The 20,039-nt window shown below is 57.4% G+C and overlaps 1 protein-coding gene across 1 annotated transcript in view; it reads left to right on the plus strand.

The window, feature by feature from the left end:
- The first annotated feature begins 982 nt into the window (after positions 1-982).
- The window catches only part of Ephb2 (EPH receptor B2), a 158,098-nt gene continuing 139,041 nt past the window's right edge, over positions 983-20,039 (plus strand). Inside the window, exon 1 of the mRNA XM_048350462.1 lies at positions 983-1,068. Within this exon, the coding sequence (XP_048206419.1) occupies positions 1,008-1,068 (61 nt within the window). The 5' untranslated portion in view covers positions 983-1,007. The remainder of the gene's footprint in view (positions 1,069-20,039) is intronic.

Genomic DNA, 20,039 nt, shown 5'->3' on the forward strand with positions numbered 1-20,039 from the left:
CCGGGCTGGGCCCAGGCGGGGAGCACGGGGGCCGGGTCCTCCCCGGAGGGGACGGCGGCGGCGACAGGCCCGTTCCCCGGCGGGGCGGGTGGGGGCGTCCCGTGGTGCCCCCTCGCCGGCTGCGGGGAAGGAGAACCGCTGGGGGGACCCGCGCGGTGTGCGGAGAAAGGGTCTGCGGGGAGGGGCTGGCGGACTGCGAGCCGGGAGGGAGGCCCGGTGTGCCCGCTGCCGCCTCCCGGAGCCCGGCCCGGGCCCCGCGCCTGGGAAAGCCGCGGGTTTTGTTCCCAGCCCGCCCTCTCCCCCTTGTTTTTTTTTTTTTTTTTATTTCATTTTATTTTTCCCATCCGTGGCCGTCCGGTCCCTCCGGGAGCCGCAGGGACCCGGGTGGCCGGGCGCGGGGTGGCGCCCCGGCGCTGACAGGTGAGCCGCCCCGCGCCCGCGGCCCCGTCCCCGCCCATCCCGGCGGGCCCCCACCCTCCCCGCGGGTCCCCGCGGCCGGTCCCCGCGCCGGGCGCCCGGCGGCTCCGCAGCGTTCAATAAAGACTGGGATCGCTCGGGCCGGAATCGCGGCTTTATCCGGGGGAGCCTCCGCGCCGGGAGAGACCACTGCGGCGCGGGGGGGACGCGGGGTCCCGGCGCCCGGGCGGATCGGGGTGGCGGCGCCCCGGCTCGCGCGCGGCCCCCGGGGCGGGCTCGGCGGGGGCGGGGGACCCCGGCGCCGGGGGGCGGCGGCGGCGGCGGGCGCCGGGGCGCGCGCGGGGCGCGGGGGCCCGGGCCCGGCTCCCCCCGCGGCCGCGGCTCTGGTGGGCGGCGCCCGGCGCTGGCGGAGCCCGGGTCCCCGCTCGGCCCGGGCCGATGGCTCATTCTGCTGGCTGCGCGGCGGCGGCGGCGGCTGTGTGTGCGCCGCGCCTCGCCGCCCCCCGCCCCCCGCCGGCCCCCCGAGCCCGGGGCGCGCGCTCCCGCCCGGGCCCCGCGGCGCCGCGGCCCGAGCGCCGGGAAGCGCAGCCATGGCCCTGCGGAGGCTGGGGGCCGCGCTGCTGCTGCTGCCGCTGCTCGCCGCGGTGGAAGGTGAGCGGGGCGGGGGCCGGGGCGGGGGCGGCGGTGGGGGCGGGGAGCGATCGGCCGGGGACCCCGCGCCCCGGGCGTCCGCGGCCGCAAAGTTTGCCCGGGGGCTGGCGCCGGGCGCAGGTGGCCGCGCGGAGGTGTGTCCGTCCGGGCGCGGGGTGGCGCGGGGAGGCCCCGCGGGCGCCGCTCGGCTGTGCCGGGAGGGGCGAGGGGACCCATCTTGCCGAGGCTTTGTAGCCGCCCGGCGAGCGCCGCCCAGGGCCGGGGGGCTGTGCCCACGCGCGCCCGCCGCCCCCCGGCCCCGCGCGCCGGCCCCGGCCTTGCTCGGCACCCGGTGGAGGGGGGCGCGGGCCGGGGGGCCCCGGAGCGCGGTCGGGGCTGGAAAGTTTGGCAGGGAGCGAAGGGGGGAAGGAGGCGGCGCGGCCCGCCGGACCCCCGGAGGCGCGGCCCGGAGCCCCGGAGAGCGGGGACGGGCCTCGGGGAGGCGAGCGCGCCGATCCCCGCGCCCGGCGGCCGCCCGTCGCCCGCAGCGTACAAAGGGTCCCCTCCCCGGGAGGACCGCGCGGGGTGGCGCCGTGGGCACCGCTCCGCCGCGCGGGGTCCCCGAGGCTCCCCCGCCGGCCACCGCCCCGAGGTTGGCGGCCGAAGCCCCGGGGACCCCTCCCTCTCAACTGCCCTTGCCGTGTGCCGGCCTGGGCCGGGGTGGCGGGGGTCGCCGGGCCCCGTGGCCTCCCGCATCGGTACCACCCGACCCCCAGGGAGGGGGAAAGTTGTGAGTGGGCTCTGGGTGTGTCCGCCGGCCACGGCCGGGCTGGCAGGGCTAGAACCGAACCCGGGTGAATGCTGGCTCTCGCGCGTGCCGCGCTTTCCAGTTGGGAAGTACTTTGCTCCCGACGCCGCGTCCGCGCCCGCGCCCGCGCCGGGCACCGCGCTGCCGGGCCGACCAGGTGCTCTGCGCCTGGCAGAGTGCTTTCCCGCCCGCGGCTGGGTGGAATCTTTCAGAGAAGTCTTGCCTGGGGAGCTCGGTGACAACAGATTCTTACTCCTGGTTAACACATAGGGAAACTGAGGCTCAGAAAAAAAAACCCAGTATCTCACCCCTGGGCTGTTGGATCATACATATAGAATGAGTCTGAGGTCCTTGAAGTGAGATTCACTTAGGGTTTCCGATTCCTAGTTGGGGTGCCTGCGTGTGCTTGTGCGTGTGTGGTAAGGAGCCTTTTTTCTCTCTCCAAGTGTTAAAACAACAACAACAACAAAAACCCTGACAAGGCCAGGAGGCAAAGGGGCTGGGGCCTCTGAGGGTGAGGTACTGGAGGACCCCATATGATAACTTTAGTTTCTCCCCCAGTAACCAGTGTCGTAGTGACCACAGTGGCGGTGGGTTTGGGGGGGGGGGCGGGGGTCCCTGGGTGGCAGACACAGCTTCTAGCCTGGGAGGCAGCTGTCCTCTGTCCCCTGTAGGATTTTGGCGGCTGCCTGTGGTTTCCCCAGAGTGAGGGCACTGGGCCTGCAGCGGGCCCTGGGTGTGGAGGGCAGCCCCCGGGGCCCAGCTGCTGGCTGGAGCTCCCTTGAGGAGGGCTGAGGTACCACTTCTTACCCAGGCTTTGGGTTAGTGAGTCATGTGCTGGCCCGCTATATCCTGGGATGTTTACAGTATTATGGAGCGCTTGGCATAAATATTGCTATTTAGGTTGCAAGGCTGGAGGGGAAGAAAATTGGCCTCTCTCGAGTTGGAGGACGCCTGGGTGTGTTTTTAATTACTGTGGGGGTGGATGGAAGGGCCACGTCTGTCCAGCCACGGCCTTGGCAGGGGGTGTGGCGGGCTCTGGACACAGGGCCAGTTGGCGGCTGATGTCACAGGAGGGAATGGCACCTGGACTGCCACTTGGGGGCAGGCTGGGGGAGGGCTCCACAACAGGGAAGGAGAGGGGATGCAGCGGGCACCCCAAACCTTGCTTTGGGCTCTTTTCTTATGCCCTGGATGCCAAGTGACCTGGTCCATCAGCAGTCAGCACAGAGCTGGCAATGGATGGGGAGCTGGTGTGAGCTGGGGGTCAAGGGTCTGCTTCTTAAGTTGTGCGACCCAGGGGTAGCTCCCTTCTTGCCAAGGCCTGTTTCTCATGGTGTGACATGGTCTAGCTCATGTTGCGGGGGGGGGGGGGTTCTTCTCCCCTCCCTCTCTCTGATCCTCAGTTCCTCATTTGTCACGTGAGGCGCTCACACTGCCCTTCGCGCCTGTCTGATGGGGATTTGTGAAGATCAGATCCTGCTAGGGAAGAGCCCTCTGGAAGGATTGAGTATGGCTTTGTGGAGGGAAAATGGGAGTGGGTGGTACTGTGCCCAGCACTTCCAGGGGACACCTGGGCCCCCTGCCAGAAGCAGCCTGCTCTGTGGGAACAGAATGGAGGCGCCCAAAGCCATGGGACCACTTACTTCCCCTGCCCTCCCCTTCCCCTCCTGTCCCCTGCCTTCTCTTCTCTTCCTTTCCGTCCTTCCATTCACTGTCTTCTCAGCCCCTAACAGGGCTGGCCTGAGCATTAAGGCTCTAGGAAACCCCTGGCTCCAGCTTGTGGAATGTTTGGGAGGGGAGAGAGGGTTGTGGCAGGGGGGGTTCCTGGATAAGAATGGTGAGCTTAGTATCTCCCCCAAGCCATGAGAACCCTCCAAGAAAAACAAAGTGTGGAACATCTGGAGTCGGGGCTCGGAAAGTCATGGGGAGCCCAGGGGACACAGACAACGGAAGAGGAGGATGGTGGCGGGGCCGCTACTACGTGGAATCCAGCGGTTGGGGTCTTGAGAAGAACCAGCCCCTTCCTTACAGTTCTGCAGTCGTTCTCTGGATATTTAGGATGCTTCCTCTCTGGCTGCTACGCTGCTGGACCCAGGGGTGGGCAGGGACGCAGGGGACACGCTGGCTGGCAGAGAGGGAGGTGTGCGCCCCAGAGTCTTGCTGGCAGGAAGCGGCAAACTACCCGGGGCCCAGTTTGGGCTGCAAAGGGTTATGTCCTCTTTTACTGCTGCTCTGCACTTTGCCACATTTTCCCACCCTCTCTTCTCCCTGCCATGAGCTGTGAGCTCCCAGCAGCCTCCTGGCAGGTTGAGGAGCTGTGCTCTGCAGGAGGCTGGGTTTGGGGCCACAGTGAGGAAGGTGCTGGTTAGGAAGGCACGGCACACTGGCTTCCTAGGTGTGTCTGAGATAGGCGGCCCTCGAGGCCGTGATGGTGATAGGTCCTGTCCAGACGGGCCAGCGTGGAAGTCTGGCGAGTGTGGATTTGGTGCTGAGGGCAGTGGGGAGCCTGGGAGCCGCCTGGCCAGATTTGGGTTTGTAATGATCTCTGACTGCCGTTGTATGGGGTTTCAGGTGTGCCAAATCTGGTCCTGCACGCTTGGGACAGGTTGGGACAAGGCCAGCTTGTCGGTCTCCTGGGAGACTGTGCATTCCCTGAGGGGCGGAGGCCCATCCAGCCTGTTTTTGTGTCCAGAGCTGGGGTCCAAAGAACTCGGTTCAGGTGCTCCCTTCCCAGAGGCCCTCTGGGAATGCGACTTTGTATCCTGCTTTTGTTAAGAATCCCCTGCCGCCTGGCAAGGTGAAGACAGTCCTTTCCTTGTTCCAGTCCCCTAGCCGATAAAAAGCAAGAGGGAAGAGATTTTTTTTCTGGCTGCCATATTTGCCCAGCCATCTCAGAGCCTACACTTTTCCCAGCCATGTGAGGGCTGCGTGACCGAAACAAAGTCAGCTAAGGAACCTGCAGTCAGCGGAGTGTGTGCCCTGAGTGTGAGTGGATGGATGAGTGGATGGATGAGTGGATGCATGCATGCATTCTGTTGTGTCACGTGATAAGCATTGTGGGGATGAGGGACGTGGAAGCTTTTATTTGGGCAATCGAGGAAGTCTTCCTGGAGGAAGACACCAAGGATGGGGGGAAAAAAAAAATCAGGCCTTCAGGGAAGTGCTTGAGCGGAATGAAGAGGACCGCTCAGCCAGAGCGAAGGGTCCGATGGGTCATCGTCAGCCCTGTGCATTCGGACAAAAGCCCTTTTGCTGGGTGAGGGAAGAGAGCTGGCCTCTCTCCTTTCACCCTGGTTCTGCCGCCCTCCCCCAGCCTCACCGGGCAGGCCTCTTGGGCATCGCCTAGCTAAGCCCGGGTGACCTGCAGTGGAACTAATTGGAGCTGGGCTCTTTCATGTTTGTTTCTTCTGCCTCTCATTTCGGAGGAGGCAGCTTTCATGTGTGAAGGTAGCTGAGAAACCAGGGCTTAGCTTCAAAACCCAGTGCTGTCGACCGCTTGTTCCTTCCTTTCCTATCTGTGCGGTCCTGCCCGCCCGCCAGCTGCCCAGCTGCTCGGGGGCTGGGTGGTGAAGGGTCCTGCCTGTGTGACGGGGACCAGGGCAGCAGGCTGATTTTGTGAAAGGTAGGAGGGTGGAGAGAAGGCGCAGCCGTCAGAAGCAACAGACTTGAGTTCAGATCCCAGCACTGCCTGCTATTGTGTCTGGAGGCAAAGGAGCTCAGAGTTCCTGGACTTCATCTTCTGGGGTTCCTCTGAACCCCACAGAACTACGTGGGGTGCATGTGATGTGCTGGCTCCACCTTCTTCAGAGAGGCTCTCTCTCCTCACTCTGTGATCACCCAGCATTGCCTTAAAACCCTGGATTAAGATGGCTTTCCTAGGTACTCAGGAGGCTGAGGTCAGAGGGTCGCAGTTCAAAGCCAGCCTGGGCAGAAGAGTCTTCGAGACTCTTGTCTCCAACAAACTGGGGAAAAGCTGGAAATGGAGCTGTGACTCAAATGATAGAGCTTACCAGCCTTGAGCAAAAAAGCTCAGGGACAGCACCTAGGCCCTGAGTTCAACCTCCAGGACCAGCACTAGATAGATGATTGATAGATAGATAGGTGATAGATAGATAGATAGATAGATAGATAGATAGATAGATGGATATCTTTCCTGGGGAGAGGGGCCTTAGCTTTCACACTGATCACAACGAACCCCCCCCCCCCAACACTGACACATACCAGGGCAGCTACTCTCCTACCTCTGGAGTCCAGTGTGCCCTTGCTGCCACCTCTATCCTGCTGTGAACCCAGCCCCTCATGTCTGGCCCCGATCATCCTGGCACTATATGCATGCCACGTGGGGATGGGTTTTCTGGGTGTCTTTGCCCAGCCCAAAGACCAGGGTAGTGGCTGTCCAACTCTACCTGCCCGGGGCTCACTCGTGAATGCCATCTTGTGGCTGTGTCCTCACACGCCCGTAGGCCCCCATGGGAAGGGCAGGTGGCCACAGCTGGACGAAGGACTGCCGGGCTAGGCAATGCAGGAGCCTGAACTCCCTTTGCAGGTTAAAGGGCTACACATGAGGGTAGACTTCCTGGCCACAGGGGGTGGACCTGACTACACCTCCCACCACGACTCCTGACTTGGCTGGGAACTGAGGTGTGGGAATCTCTTTTAAATACAACTCTCCAGGTCTCTCCAGTGGCCTAGGATAAAACTCAGGACTCCCGGGAGAGGAGGAGAAATCTCAGCCGGAAACTGGAAAAGACTGAAATGAAATGAAATCAATCAGGGCTTGTGCCCACCTCCCCAGCGATAGCCTGTGACTGCTGAGTGAGAGCAGGGCTGGGGGGGGAGGGATGGGAAGGCCGGAATATTTGCTCTGCTCCCAGGGGTGGGGCGACTGAGCCGTTGAGGCAGCACCTGGTGTCTTCCTGTTGGGGAACAGCACCACCAGCCTGATAAGGCCCTGAAAGCCTTTTAGGGCCTTTTAAAGCAGCTGCCCTTCCAAAGGTGGGGGAGGGGACTCTAGTCTCCAGCCCCATTGTCACCTGGGGTTTGCCCAACCTGGGAAGGCCGGGCCGCTGGTGAGTTTCCTGGTGCCACCTTCCATCCTGTCTGGGCGTGGGGATTCCCTCTGGGGGAGGCCGCGCCTGCCCTGTGGCCCCAGAAGAGTAGGTGGCCCTCTGAACCGCAGTCCCTTCACCTGGAGAATTAAATGGGATCCTAGGTTCAAATCTGTACCACAGAACACCTGACACTCAGCCCTGTTCACACACACACACACACACACACACACACACACACACACACGTGGCCCACCTGCAGGTCCTAAGTACTTGCTGCTTTTTCTGAACTCCCTCAGCCCTATGGCTTAGCCCTGCCTGGCCACTTCCCCTCTTGTTCTGTAGATAGCTGGGGCCCTGGGTGAAGACAGGCTGTCCTCTCCTGTGTCCTCTAGCTTGCTGCGTACCCTCTCTGAGCCTGCGCTCCCTCATCTCTGAATGAGTGATTCTGGGGAAGGAATGAGTTAGTATGAGCAAGGCTGAGTAAGGCCAATGTCAGGCCACGAGTGGGGTGAATGCTCATGGCTGCCCGTGGTTCCATGGAGAGGGGAAGCTGGGCTTATTGTGTGTTGGCGGGGGGCGGGGGGGGGGGTGATAGCCCATTTCCTTTCTGTGGCCCTGCCCTCACCTAGGGAAAAGTCAAAGTGAGAATCGGAGCCAGGCACCGGTGGTTCATTCCCATAATAGCTGTTCAGAAGGCTGAGAACTAAGGATGGCAGTTTGAGGGCAGTCCAGGCTGGAAAGTCTGTGAGACTCTTAGAACCCATTAACTACTGAAAAGCCAGAAGTAGAGGCGTGTTTCAGGTGGTAGAGTGCCGGCCTTGGGTGAGAAAGCTCAGGGAGAATGCCCTGCCAATAAAAGTAGAGTCAAGCTCCGAGCCTTTGCTGGAGGAGGAGGGGCCCCGGCCTGCCTCTGTGGGCCTCCCCACCCTGGCTGGGCCCCCTTCCCAGGACAGGGTCCTTTAGGGGCTGTGCCCAGTGATGACAGAAGCTGGACCAAGTGTCCCACCGGGGCTCTGGTCATGTCCACTGTACAGCAAAGCAAAGCCTAGAGACTGCCTGGCCCTTGGACCTCCAGAAAGTGGTGAGGCTAAGATTCGAACTCAGCTCCTGGTGACTCTGAAGCCCCCTCTGTGCCTGCACTGCAGCCACTTTTGGAACATGGCTCCCGGCTCCGAGGCCGGGCTTGGCTCCGGCGCGGGTCTCCGAGGCAGCCGTCCAGCCCGTGACTCCATCCGCAGGCATCCTGAGATAATGCAAGCAGGAGGATTCTGGAACTCACAAACCTGCCATAAAAATGCAATCTCTGTCATAATGGTCAGAATAATGTTGTTGTAACTTAGACAAATCGGGTGTTAACTCATTACCCGGCAAGGGGCCCTCCTCAGAGACGGGGGTGACGAACAGTCACCGGCCGTTCGCAGACTGATTCCAGGGACATGAGCTCATCGGGTTTCTTAGTGATCCTGTATGTGGTCAGGAGCCAGGAAGGGGTCATTCTAGAGTTGGGGAAACTGAGGCTTGGGGGAATAATAGAACTTGCCGAACACTGGTGGCTGGACCAAGCACAAAGGCCAAAGCCAGTCCAGATAGCCCAGAGAATTGTATCCCTGTTCAGATTTCTTACCAGCCTTTCAAAATCAAGAGATTTTACAGGGAAATCTGTTTCTGGCTTCTCTGAACAGTCAGACAATCTGGCTTTGCTAGGCCCACGTTTCCACGTGGCCACAGTTGGCTAGAGCTGAATAGCGGCTGCCTTCCTGGTCAGACAGCATGGCTTCTGGCTTTTTTGGTAGTTAGCAGCAGATGAAAGAGTCTCATGGCCAGGCACCAGCGGCTCACGCTTAGAACCCTAGATACTCAGGAAGCTGAGATTTGAGGATTGTAGTTCAAAGCCAGCCCAGGCAGGAAAGTCGGTGAGGCTCTTAAGCTCCAATTAACTACCAGAAAACTAGAAGTGTCACTGTGGCTCTAAGTGGTGTAGAGCGCTAGCCTTGAGTGGAAAAGCTCAGGGACAGGTCCTGAGTTCAAGCCCCTGTGAGCAGCAACTTAAAAAAAAAAAAACCCACGTATCATGATCTTTTCTGTCCAGACTTTGCTTTGTATTGCGAGCCTCAGATCTCAGCCTCTTGAGTAGCTAGGATGACAGGTGTGAGCTACAGGCACCTTTCTACTTCTCATGCATTTCCACTTGCTGTCAAATCTAAGTTTGGAGTCCAGATAAGCCCCATGCGCAGGAAAGTGAATGTGTGTACCCGCTGATGTGGATGGGTGGGGTTGAGCTCCGTGCGTCAGCAACGTGGGAAGGGGCACCGGGCATTGCGCAGTTGGGTTTTATGTTAAATCACTGAGCAAGAGATAGGGCTTCTATTTGTTGCTGAACAGGAAATCATACCCAGCATCATACAGGTAATAAAGCACAAGAGCCCTGGTTGGCAACTTCAGACCACAGCTGGCCTTGCTGGTGGCCGAGTGAGGAACAATGGTGCCCCAGGAAAAGCGGGTCCTGTTTAAAGACACGGTTAAAAAGTGTCGCTCCTGACCTCGTCTTCGCTGCAAGAATAAGGGCCAAACTTGGCCAGAGCTTCCGATTTGCAAAATGTTGATATTTGTGGGAAAGCTATTGGTTGGTTTTGGCACTACTTTTTTTTTCTTTTCTTTTCTTTTTTTTTTTTTTTGTGTGTGCCCCTAGGTCACAGGGCTTTAACTCAGGGCCTGGGCACTGCCCCTGACCTTTTTTACTCAAGGCTAGCACTCTTCCATTTGAGCCACACTTCCATCTAGCTTTTTGGTGGTTAATTGGAGATGAGGATCTTACAGACTTTTCTCTCCAGGCTGGCTTTGAACTACAGTCCTCAGATCTCAGCCTCCTGGGTAGCTAGGATTCTAGGCTTGAGCCACGGGCTCCCATGGAGTCCTAGGGTTTGAATTAGAGCCTTGTGCTTGCTAAGTAGATCCCTTTACCGTTTGAGCCAAGTCCCCAGCCCTTTCTGCTTTTGTTATTTTTCAAATAGGGTTTCGCGGTCTTGTCTGGACCATGCCTGTTGCTTAGGTAGAACAACAGGTGCACAACCACACTTTGCTTATTGGTTGGGAATGGAGGGCAGAGGGTCTCAGGCATTTCTTTCTTCCCCTGAGGCTGATTGCAAGCCTCCATCCTCCCACTTTTCTGCTTCCTGGGTAGCTGGGATTACAAGCATGAACCATGGTTCATGCCTGAAGATAGGGATTTTCAGTGTTCACTGATTCTATCTTAGAGTACAGTCCCTGGCCAAACCAGACAATGTCTGCCACCTGGAACTGGCTCACTGGCTGGCAGGTGAAGGGGCTCTAAATAAGGGAAATACACAGGGAGGGTATCATTACCACCACTGTGCCAATGGGGAGGTTGAGGTCACAGAACTGCAGTGGGTGCTCATGCAGGGCCTTTCCTGCTAACTTCCCTGCACACCTGTTTTCCTGCCCTCCAGAGCAGCCCAGGGCCTCAAGGTCCATCTTACAGGTACCCAGCAGATGAAGGCAGAGAGCCATCTTCCCTGGAATTATTAAATTTCTCTCTCTCATTCTCTCACTCTTTCTCCTTCATCTTTCTTCCTTTCTTTCTGTCTGTCTATTTTTCTGTCTTTCTTTCTTTGCCTGTACTGGGGCTTAAACTCAGGTCCTTGGCATTCTACTACTTGAGCCACTTCCAGCTTTTTGGCATTGGGGATAAGAGTCTCATGGATGTTCCTGCCTGGGCTGGCTTTGAACCTTGATCGTCAGCTCTCAGCCTCTGGAGTAGCTAGGATTACAGGTGTGAGCCACCGGTGCCCAGCTCCAGGACAGTGTAAGGCTGAAGTCACCTGTAGTCACACTGGAGCACACAGGGTGGACCTCTGACCTTGGCCTTTGAACTTCCTTCCATGAGCTTAGGTCTCCTCAGCTGTCACTGAGGTGAGGAGAGGCTTTGTTGAGGGGGTGACTTCCGAGGGGTTCTTAGGGCACAGCCAGCTGAAGTAGTAGGTCTGGGGCCTGTGGGCGAGCCTTGGGTTGGGGGGTGCCGGGAGGGAGTTGTGTGTGGCTGAGAGCTGCATGTGCAGAGCGCCCGGGCGGGGTGCAAGCTGCCTGGCCCCAGCAGGGAGAGAGCGTGGGGTCAACGTCCCCATTATGGCGACGACATATGTCCACAGCACCAACTTGTCACTTGGCCTCAGTCCATGGGAAGCCGGAAGGACAAAAAGCATCTGAAACGTGTAAGTGGGGAGAAAGCGGCTTAGCGCCCAGTGGGGTGCGTCCCGCCTGAATGGGGCTTCTCCGCCCCTCGCAGGGAGGCAGGGCCTGGGAACGGCCTGGGCCAGAGCCTGCAGGGCCTTTTGGACCTGGAGATGAGGCCCAGGGACTCTGTTGAAGTCAGGGCCCTGGCTGGGACATCCTCTTGCTTGTCCCCATCCGCGTCAGCTGTCACTCCCCACTGCTTCCGATGGCAGCTCCCGCAGCTCGCTCTCAGGGAGACCGTGGAAAGAGTTTCTGAGAGGAGAAGAAGCCCCCAGCACTGGGTACACCCCCCCCCCCCACTGTCTGCTCAGAAGAGCTACCAGGCCACAGAGCTGGGGATGCCCCTGGCAGGGAGTGTCCCAAGGCACTGGCCCCCTTCTGGGCTAGGTGGATGGGCCAACCGCTGGGGCCCAGAGAGTCAGTAGGTGTAGGGTGGTGGAGACGGAGCTGTCTTGTCTTCCTCTTTATGAGACCAGCATCATATCCCCTTACACTCCACCACAGTTTCTGGGGAGTAAATGCTGGTGCATAAGAAAGGCTAGTGGCCAAACTAGAATTCGAACTCATGGCCCTAGTGCTTGCTAGGCAAGTGTTCTACCACTGAGCCACATCCTGAAGCAACGGCTGATGTTGAGGGTTTAGTTGATAAAGTCCAGGCTCTGGGTTTGGGTCTCATCCATACTCACATCTCACAGGTTTAAAATACTTAGGCTTTGAGAAGGTAATAACTTGCCCATGGCCATTCAGAAGGTAATGGGAGACCTGGAATCCAAGATAGATGGAAAAAGAACCAGTTTCCCCCACCACCACCCCGTATCCCCAACACACTTTTTTATGCCAGCCCTGGGGCTTGAACTCAGGGCCTAGGCACTGTCCCTGAGCCTCTTTGTGCTCAGAGCTAGCACTCTACCACCTGAGCCACAGCATCACTTCTGGCTTTTTCTGGGTAGTTTATGAGAAAGAGCCTCACGGTTTTCCCTGCCTGGCCGGCTTCAAACCATGGTCATCAGATCTCAGGCTCCTGAATAGCTAGGGTGTAATAGGGTGTAATAGGGTGTGAGCCACCGATGGTGGGCTGCCCCCCACTTTTTTGTGTAGGTACTTGGAGCTTCATGATCTTTCTTAGCATTTTCGCTGAAGGCTGGCACTGTACCACTTGTGGCTTTTTGCCGGTTAATTGGACATAAGAGCCTCACAAATCTGTCTGCTTGGCCGGATCCTCAGATTTCAGCCTTCTGAGTAACTAGGATTATCTATGTGAGTCACCTGCGCCCAATTTAAGAGCTTTTCTTTCTTTTTTACTTCTTAATATTTTAAATAAACAGAAGAGTTGAGAGTGTAAAATAAACACACAGGTAGTTATCAACTCCATTCAACATTGTGTGGACCTTTTCATCTCTTTACACCTATGTGGGTAGACATGAATGTGTGTGTGTGTGTGTGTGTGTGTGTGTGTGTGTGTGTGTCTGTGTTTCTCAACCATTTGTACCCAAGTTGCAGGCATTGGCAAGGAGCTAATGTGGCCTGGGAATTGACTAGTTTTGTAATGTTGTTTTTACCCGTTTCAGATTGCCAGCCCTGGCACACACCTTGGCAGGGGTAAGGACAGCCAGCATTCCCCACAGCTTACCAGGTTCTACACCTGTATTCTCTCGCTCAAGCTAGGAGAGAGCTAGCACTTTGTGCTTTCTTCATTGTCAGGAGAGAGAAAGAGCTGGGCATGGTGACACATGCCTGTGATCCCAGCACGAGGGGAGGTGGAGGCAAGATGGTGAGTTCTAGGCTAGCCTGGGTGAGAGAGTTAGATGCTCTCTCAGGAAAACCACACACACACACGCACACACACATGCACACACACACACACACACACACACACTCTATCACCACCACCACTAACAACAACAACAGCAAGACAACATGAAGAATTTTTCCAACGTCTGGTTGACAGCAAAGCCTGCCGCAACAGAATTTTATGTCCTCTGAGTTGGCCCACATGGTAGCCATGAGCACAGCCCTATGGCAGAGGAGCAGGGGGAGTCAGAGTCTGGTGAGAGTGGGCTCGGCCCCCTGCTTACCACGTATTCTCTCGCCTTTCCCTTTCTCCACCAGCCCTTCTTACTCTGTATTTGTTCGCCTTTGGACTTCCAGAGCTGATCATCAAGATCAGGCATGAGCGTCTGCTGCCGCTCAAAGCCCTTGGCCCCTCCTCCACTTGTGCTCCAGAGCCTTTGTCCTCAGTGGCACCTTGCGTGAACATCTTTTTTTATTGCTTAGTTAGGTTAGACCGTACTCAGACCCGTCCAACATGCCTAATTTCCTCTCTACAGCACGGAGAGACCCCAACCACAATGGGTGCATAGTGTACAGCTGAACAGTGGGATGAGCTGCCGGGTAGGCCGGTTGAGTGGATGTGGATGGGTGGGTACTAGACTGAGAACGAGTGCATGGATAGTTAACATTGATTGGATGGCTGGATGAATGGTGAGCTGGCTAATGGTTGGATGGATGATGGGTGGGTGGATGGATGGATGGGTGGGTAGAAGAGTTGGAAAGCTAGGTGGATGGGCGGGTGGGTAGGCAGATGGATAGTGGATGGAATGGTGGATGGATGGATGGCTGAGTGGGTGGCTAGGTAGACGAATAGGTAGATGACTATGTGACTAGGTGGAGGATGTTTCACATTTTGGAAAGATGAGTGGGTAGGTAGTTGGGTGGATAAGTGCGTGTATTTGTGGATAGACACATGGACATGTGTCCATGAACATAGACACTGAGGGGGCATGGAGATGTACTGATGGATGGATGAATGGATGGATGGATATTTAGGAAAGATGGGTGGGTAGATGGATGGATGCATGGATGATGGGTGGATAGATGGTGTTGCACAGTTTTCATAGGTGGATAGGTAAATGAGCAATAATAAACATTAAATCCCAGAGTGCACCTCTCCCCCTACATTCCCATTGCTGTGTGTGCTGTGGCAGTTCCTGGTTCTCAGCTTCCAGCCCTGCAAGTGGCTGGCAAACCATGTCCTCCCAGGTTTGGAAACCTCTTCTGAGCCGTTTACCCTTGGGTCTGCCAAAGTGTCTGCACTGGGGAGCTCGGAAGAAACTGGCCCCCGATGTGCATTTCTGTGAAGCAAATCCTATTTTCCTGCCGACTTGGCTCACACTTTGGGGATGTGTTCCTGCTGTCCAGGGCTGGTGTTCTCAGAGGCTGGTGACAGGTGGAGGAGGCTGCGACTCCCCTGGACATCGGCTGCCTTGAGCTTCCCCTCCCTCCACCTTAAGTGCAGCCAGTCGCTGGCCAGCAGAGCTGGAGCTCACAGCCAGGGGGAAATGTAACAGCAGGGGACAGATTTAGCATCTGGTCCCAGAAGCCTCTGCTTTGGGCTCTGGGCTTCTGTTCATCTATCCTCTGGGCTCTGTGTTTCTGTTCATCTGTCCGTACAGACTTCCTTCCCCTAATCCTCTCTCCTTCATCTATCCATTCACTCACCCACCCACCCACCCATCCATCCATTCCACGTGCATGAGAGCAGAGGACCTAGGGAGACGTGAAACAGACTTAACATTGGGATGTCAGAGTCAAATCCCAGCAGAAATGATGGGCAGAGCCTCCTCCCTCTTTCTCCTCCTCATCTCTTCTTTCCCTCTTCCCTCCTTCCTCCCATCTTTGTCACCAGTATCACTGTCGTCCATAGCCTCGAGCCCCAGCCAGTGTTAGGCACCGTCCTCAGCAACCCCGGTCCTAGGTCCTGACTTATTTTGTAGATTAAACAGCTGCAGGTTTCAAGGTGGGCAGTGTCCCAAGGTTGCATCCCTAATCAATTCGGCATCCGGAGGGCTCAAAAACCCAAAACATTTTTGAGTACCAACATGAGACCCAAATGGGAAATTTCCCTCCCGACCTCATCTGACACCTCAATAGTCAAATACAGGAGCACTAAAAATACGATGTAAAATTACCTTCAGGCTCTATGGATTCAAAACATAAGTGAATTTTGTGTTCAGACTTGAGTCCCATCCCCAAGATACCTCACTGTGTACATGCAAATATTCTAAAATGGTAATTTAAAAAAAAAACACAGCAAAAAACACCTCCCAAATGCAAAACACTTCTGGTCTCAAGCAATTGGGGCAAGAGAGCTACAGCTGGCCGCTGTTCCTGCGTCACAGGGAGGGTGTGGTCTTGAGCTGGAGCTGTGTTTGAATGGAATGAAGAGTGGGTTTTTTGTCGTTTTTTTTTAGGGGGATGGGTGTCAGTATTGCGATTTAAACGCAGGGTTCTGAGCTCTTGCTTAGCTTTTTTCACTCCAGGCTGGTGCTGTCCTCCCACTCGTCCTTCCGGCTTTTAGCTAGTTGATTGGAGAGGAGCGTCTCGTGGACTTTCCTGCCCAGGCTGGCTTCAATCTGTCATCCTCAGACCTCAGCCTCCCGAGTGAGCAGGATTACCGGCGTGGGCCACCGAGCCCCCCAGCACCCTGCTTCAGGGGGCGTTCTCAGTGGGGGCACAGGCAGGGTAAGGGCTTGGAGGCTGGGGAGGGGCTGGCTTCTAGATGGAAGTGTGTGGGGAGAACGGGAGAGGAGCCTGGCAGAGGAGGTGTGAGCCGGGGAAGAGGCCGTGAGCCATGAGCTGTGTTCAATTGGAGGAGGAGGAAGCTGCCCAAACCCTGTACAAAGCAGAAGAGAGTTGAGGACAGTTGAGGCTGGCCTAGGCGGGGATCCGGAGCAGGAAGGACAGGAGGGAGGCTGGGGACGGGAGGGGGGGGGTGGGCACAGGCCTCTGTAAGACCAGACCCGGGTGCCACCGCCTCCTCCTCAGCCAAGGCTGAGATGTCCGGAACGGGCCATCCACAGGGAGTGTGTCAGAGTGGGTAGCTGCCAGCTGAGCCCCCAGCCCCCAGCAGCTCCCCAGAACCCTGACCTCGTCTGCCCACATCACTCCTGGACACCAGAGAAAGGTCCCAGGTCCCTTGCCAGGGCCTGGTTCTCACACAGAGCCCAGACTACCCAACCTGCACCCAGGAGCCATCCCCGAGTGTAGAATGCCTGAGCTGGGCCTGTGGGCAACTGACTAAGACCCAGGAAAGTCATGCAAAGCTACTGCCGGGAGCCTCCAGAACTTTCCAAGGGACATAGACCTTTACAGTTGGTGGCTCCATTTTCTAGAGTGTGGGAGGAAAGCAAACAATGGACATTTAAAAAATTATTTCGCCATTTGAGGCCTCACTTTACTATGCTGTAGACATCACAGTAATAACAAAACAGACCACCGCTTAGCCATCTTTTCCCTCCCTAAGCTTTGCTGGGTACAGGTGGCTCACACCTGTAATCCTAGCTACTCGGGTGACTGAGATCTGAGGATCGTGGTTCAAAGCCAGCCCGGGCAGGAAAGTCCATGAGACTCTTATCTCCATTTAACCACCAGAAACCGGAAGTAGAGCTGTGGCTAAAAGTGGTAGAGCGCTAGCCTTGAGCAAAAGAGCTCAGGGTCAGCATCCAGGTCTTGTATTCAAGCCCCATGACTGGGGGAAAAAAAAAAAAAGAATAAACTTTGCTGGACATGGTAGTACTCTTCTGTAATCCCAACACTCCAGAGGCTGAGACAGAAGGATAGCGAGTTCAAGTCTAGCCTGGGCTACCCACAATGGAGAATATTCATTTCTTTTAGTTGCATGCGCCTAGCAGCAGCGTGCTAAGATGTGACAGGTGTCCTGCAAATAGCTACCGAGTGAGCGAGTAAATTAGTGGATGAGGGAATGAGTGATTGGCGAGTGAGTGGAAGGATGAGTGGGTGAATGAGAGAGCGAATGAGTGGGCGAGTGAGTGGATAAGTCAGTGAATGAGTGGATGAGTAGGTGAGCGAGTGAACGGATGAGTGGGTGGATGAGTGGGTGAGCAAGGAGTTCCCGCCATTCTTGGACTCCTCGATTCACAGACAGTTCACACGGAGTCCTCAGGAGCAGGGAGACAGGTCTGATTCCTACCCCTCCTCCCACCCCCCCCACCCCCCCACCCCCAGTAAGGAAATGGCCTGGGACCAGGCATGGTCACAGCTCCTGGACAAGGGCCTGGGATTGGAACCCAGCTCCTGCCACGGAGCTGCACCGACCAGGCCCTGTCTCAGGGCTTGGCGAAGAGCACATCCGGACACCGGTATCGCCTGCCCTCCTGTCCCCATCCCCCTCCCGGGACTTCACTTCTCCCATCTGGAAGGCTCCAGGGCTGCCCTTGATCGCTGCTTGCACACGGATTCTCACACGAGGGGCCCTGACCACAGCTGACAACAATGCTAAGGCCAGCTGTCCTGACGGATCCATCAGGACGAGGGAGAGGCTTGTGGGCCCCGGCCCCTCCTGTGGTCCAGGGCCCTGAATTGGCCTCCAGGCGATTTGCCCGGGCCACAGGGTGGGCATGTGGCCTCGGGAGGGGACCCCTGTCCTTGGCCCCTCAGAGGCAGCTGTCCCAGGGTGCGAGGCCCCAGCCACACGTGGCGGGCCAGGCTGCTGCGCTGTCTGCTGCATGTGCAGAGAAACAAACACAGCTGTGTTTATTCCAGAAATTTCACATCCTGATAATCTGCTCACTCCGAGTCCTGCCTCCCGGCTAGGATCGCAGGGGAGCCACATCGAGGTGCTCGGGATTCTGGATCCATTTTGATCCTCTGTGACAGCCGTGTTGCTGGCAGACCCTAGCCGGCGGGCACCAGACAGCTTCAGAACACTCATCCCCGAGGGCAGGGGGCATTCTCGCCTGAGATGCTGAGAGGAAATGACCTTCGGCCTTGGAAAATCGCCCAATTGGGAGACTTGAGCCTGGTGTTCCCCCACTACTGCCACGCCACATTGGGACTCGGGGACTCATAGACCTATGTTGGGATTTTGGACTCAACTGTTACTTCTCTAGACCACTCTCCTGGGCCCCTAATTGCTATGGAGATAATGACCTAATGACCTCGTCTTCTCTGAGCCTCCAGGCTCTGTGTGGTCTCACGCTGGCCTTCTGTAGTCCCTTATAACCTCTAGACTTCTCCCACCACAGTGCCTTTGCACTGGCTGGCCTCTGCAGCGTCAGTGCGGTCTTCTTACCAACTACGCAGCTGGCCCCGACTCTCCACATTTTTAGGGAGCCTGAGATAGCTCCATGAGCAGATCTTGTACAGCACTTGCCATAGCCACCCTTTAAAAATAGTCAATCCGTTTCTCTGAGCAGCTTCCTCTCCCACCATACCACGAACGGCACACAGACAGGAGATGTGCTTGAATGGCTTAGTCACTAGATTTCCCCAGGCCTGGCAGAGACCTGGCCCCGTCGTAGGTGCTTCATTAATATGGCTCCATTGGATGCATGGGCGCCAGCAGAGTTCTCCGCTCAGCGAGCGGAGGGCCCACTCCTGTTGGTCCTTCTGTGTGACAGTTGGCAGAGTGCTGTGACACCCGTCACCCGCTGTAATTGAACAGAGTGGAACTGAAGGCTGCAGGGGCTTGGCGCAGGGCCAGGCCCGAGGGCAGGGGGGTGGGAGCCGAGGAGGAGGAAGAGGAGGAGGAAAGGGATCCTAGGCTTGCCCCCTGGGAAGGCCCATCCCCTAGGAGCGCTGGCTGTGCAGGCCCCCAGGGAGCAGGACCAGGCCCCCCCTGGGGGAGGCTCCCCTCTGGGGTTTGTTGTCCTCCCGGGTGAGTGGAGGAGGGCCCCTGGTGCCTAGAGGGGACACACAGCTCCAGGGCCTTTCCTCGACCTCCCCCTGACACCCAGGTAGGAGGTGATCAGCCCCTGGTGCCAGCTGTGTGCTCTTGAACTTTCTGTAGGGCAAGGCCAATGACAAGCGTCCATTGAGGAGGGGAGGGGTGGACAGGAAGAAAACGTGGGGACAATAAGGAGGATGGAGGCCTCTGGGAAGGGAGGTTGGGAGAGGGAGGGAGGGAGGCCACCTGGTAAATACAGGAGAGGATGTGCCAGGCAGATGCACAGTCTAAGCAAAGGCCCTGTGGCAGGCAAGTGCAAGGTGGCAGGAGGGGTGGGGCAGATGACATAGGAGAGGGGCCCCAGGCAGGATGGGAAGGGAGCAACGGGGTCTTCAAGAAGTGGCCAGGAGCTGACTCTTGTTCAGAAGGAACAGCTGGGCTCCGCTCTGGGCTCACACCTGTAATCCCAGCTATTGAGGAAGTAGAGATCGGGAGGATGGAGGTTGGACGCCAGCCCAGACAAAGCCTTCCTGAGATGTTCCTCTCAATCCCTAAGAGGTTGAGCGTGGTGCCGCCTGCCTGTCATCTCAGCTACGTGAGCAGCCTAAGCCCGAGGACTGAGGTCCAGACTGGCCTTGGGCATAAATGCAAGACCCTGCATGAAAATTCACCAAAGGCCAAGAGTGCAGGACACGTGGTTCAAGGGGCAGAGCGCTTGCCTAGCACGCACAAGGCTCTGAGTTCAAAACCCCAGGACCACTCAAACAAGAACATGTCCCTGTGACCCCAGTGGGGGGCAGGGGAGGGGGAGGGGGAGGGGGAGGGGAGGAGCCTCCAGGGACCACAGGGCCCTGGCTGGCCATGTGGGAACCTGTCAGCCGTGGACCCAGTGCTCAGTTCTGTGGTGGGCAGGGGTGGGGGAGGTTGTATCTCATGTTCACTTCCCACCCTGGCCCGTCCCCACCCCCGTCCGCCCACCCAGGCTGCTCCATTGGCATTTGTGGTGTGGAAGCATTTGTCTTCTGGGTTGTAACATAAATTAATAATTTACTGACAATTTGGCATTCTGGCAGCTGCCTTGGCGGCTCTGGCACGTGCTGGACTTGGTGGGGGGGGGGTAGAAGGCAGGGGGAGAACTCAGTTGAGCCCACTCCCTCCCCACCCAGACTCACAGTGACTGTGGAAGTTCCCCACC

This window comes from Perognathus longimembris, chromosome 7, assembly GCF_023159225.1.
Source record: "Perognathus longimembris pacificus isolate PPM17 chromosome 7, ASM2315922v1, whole genome shotgun sequence".
Classification (NCBI taxonomy): domain Eukaryota; kingdom Metazoa; phylum Chordata; class Mammalia; order Rodentia; family Heteromyidae; genus Perognathus; species Perognathus longimembris.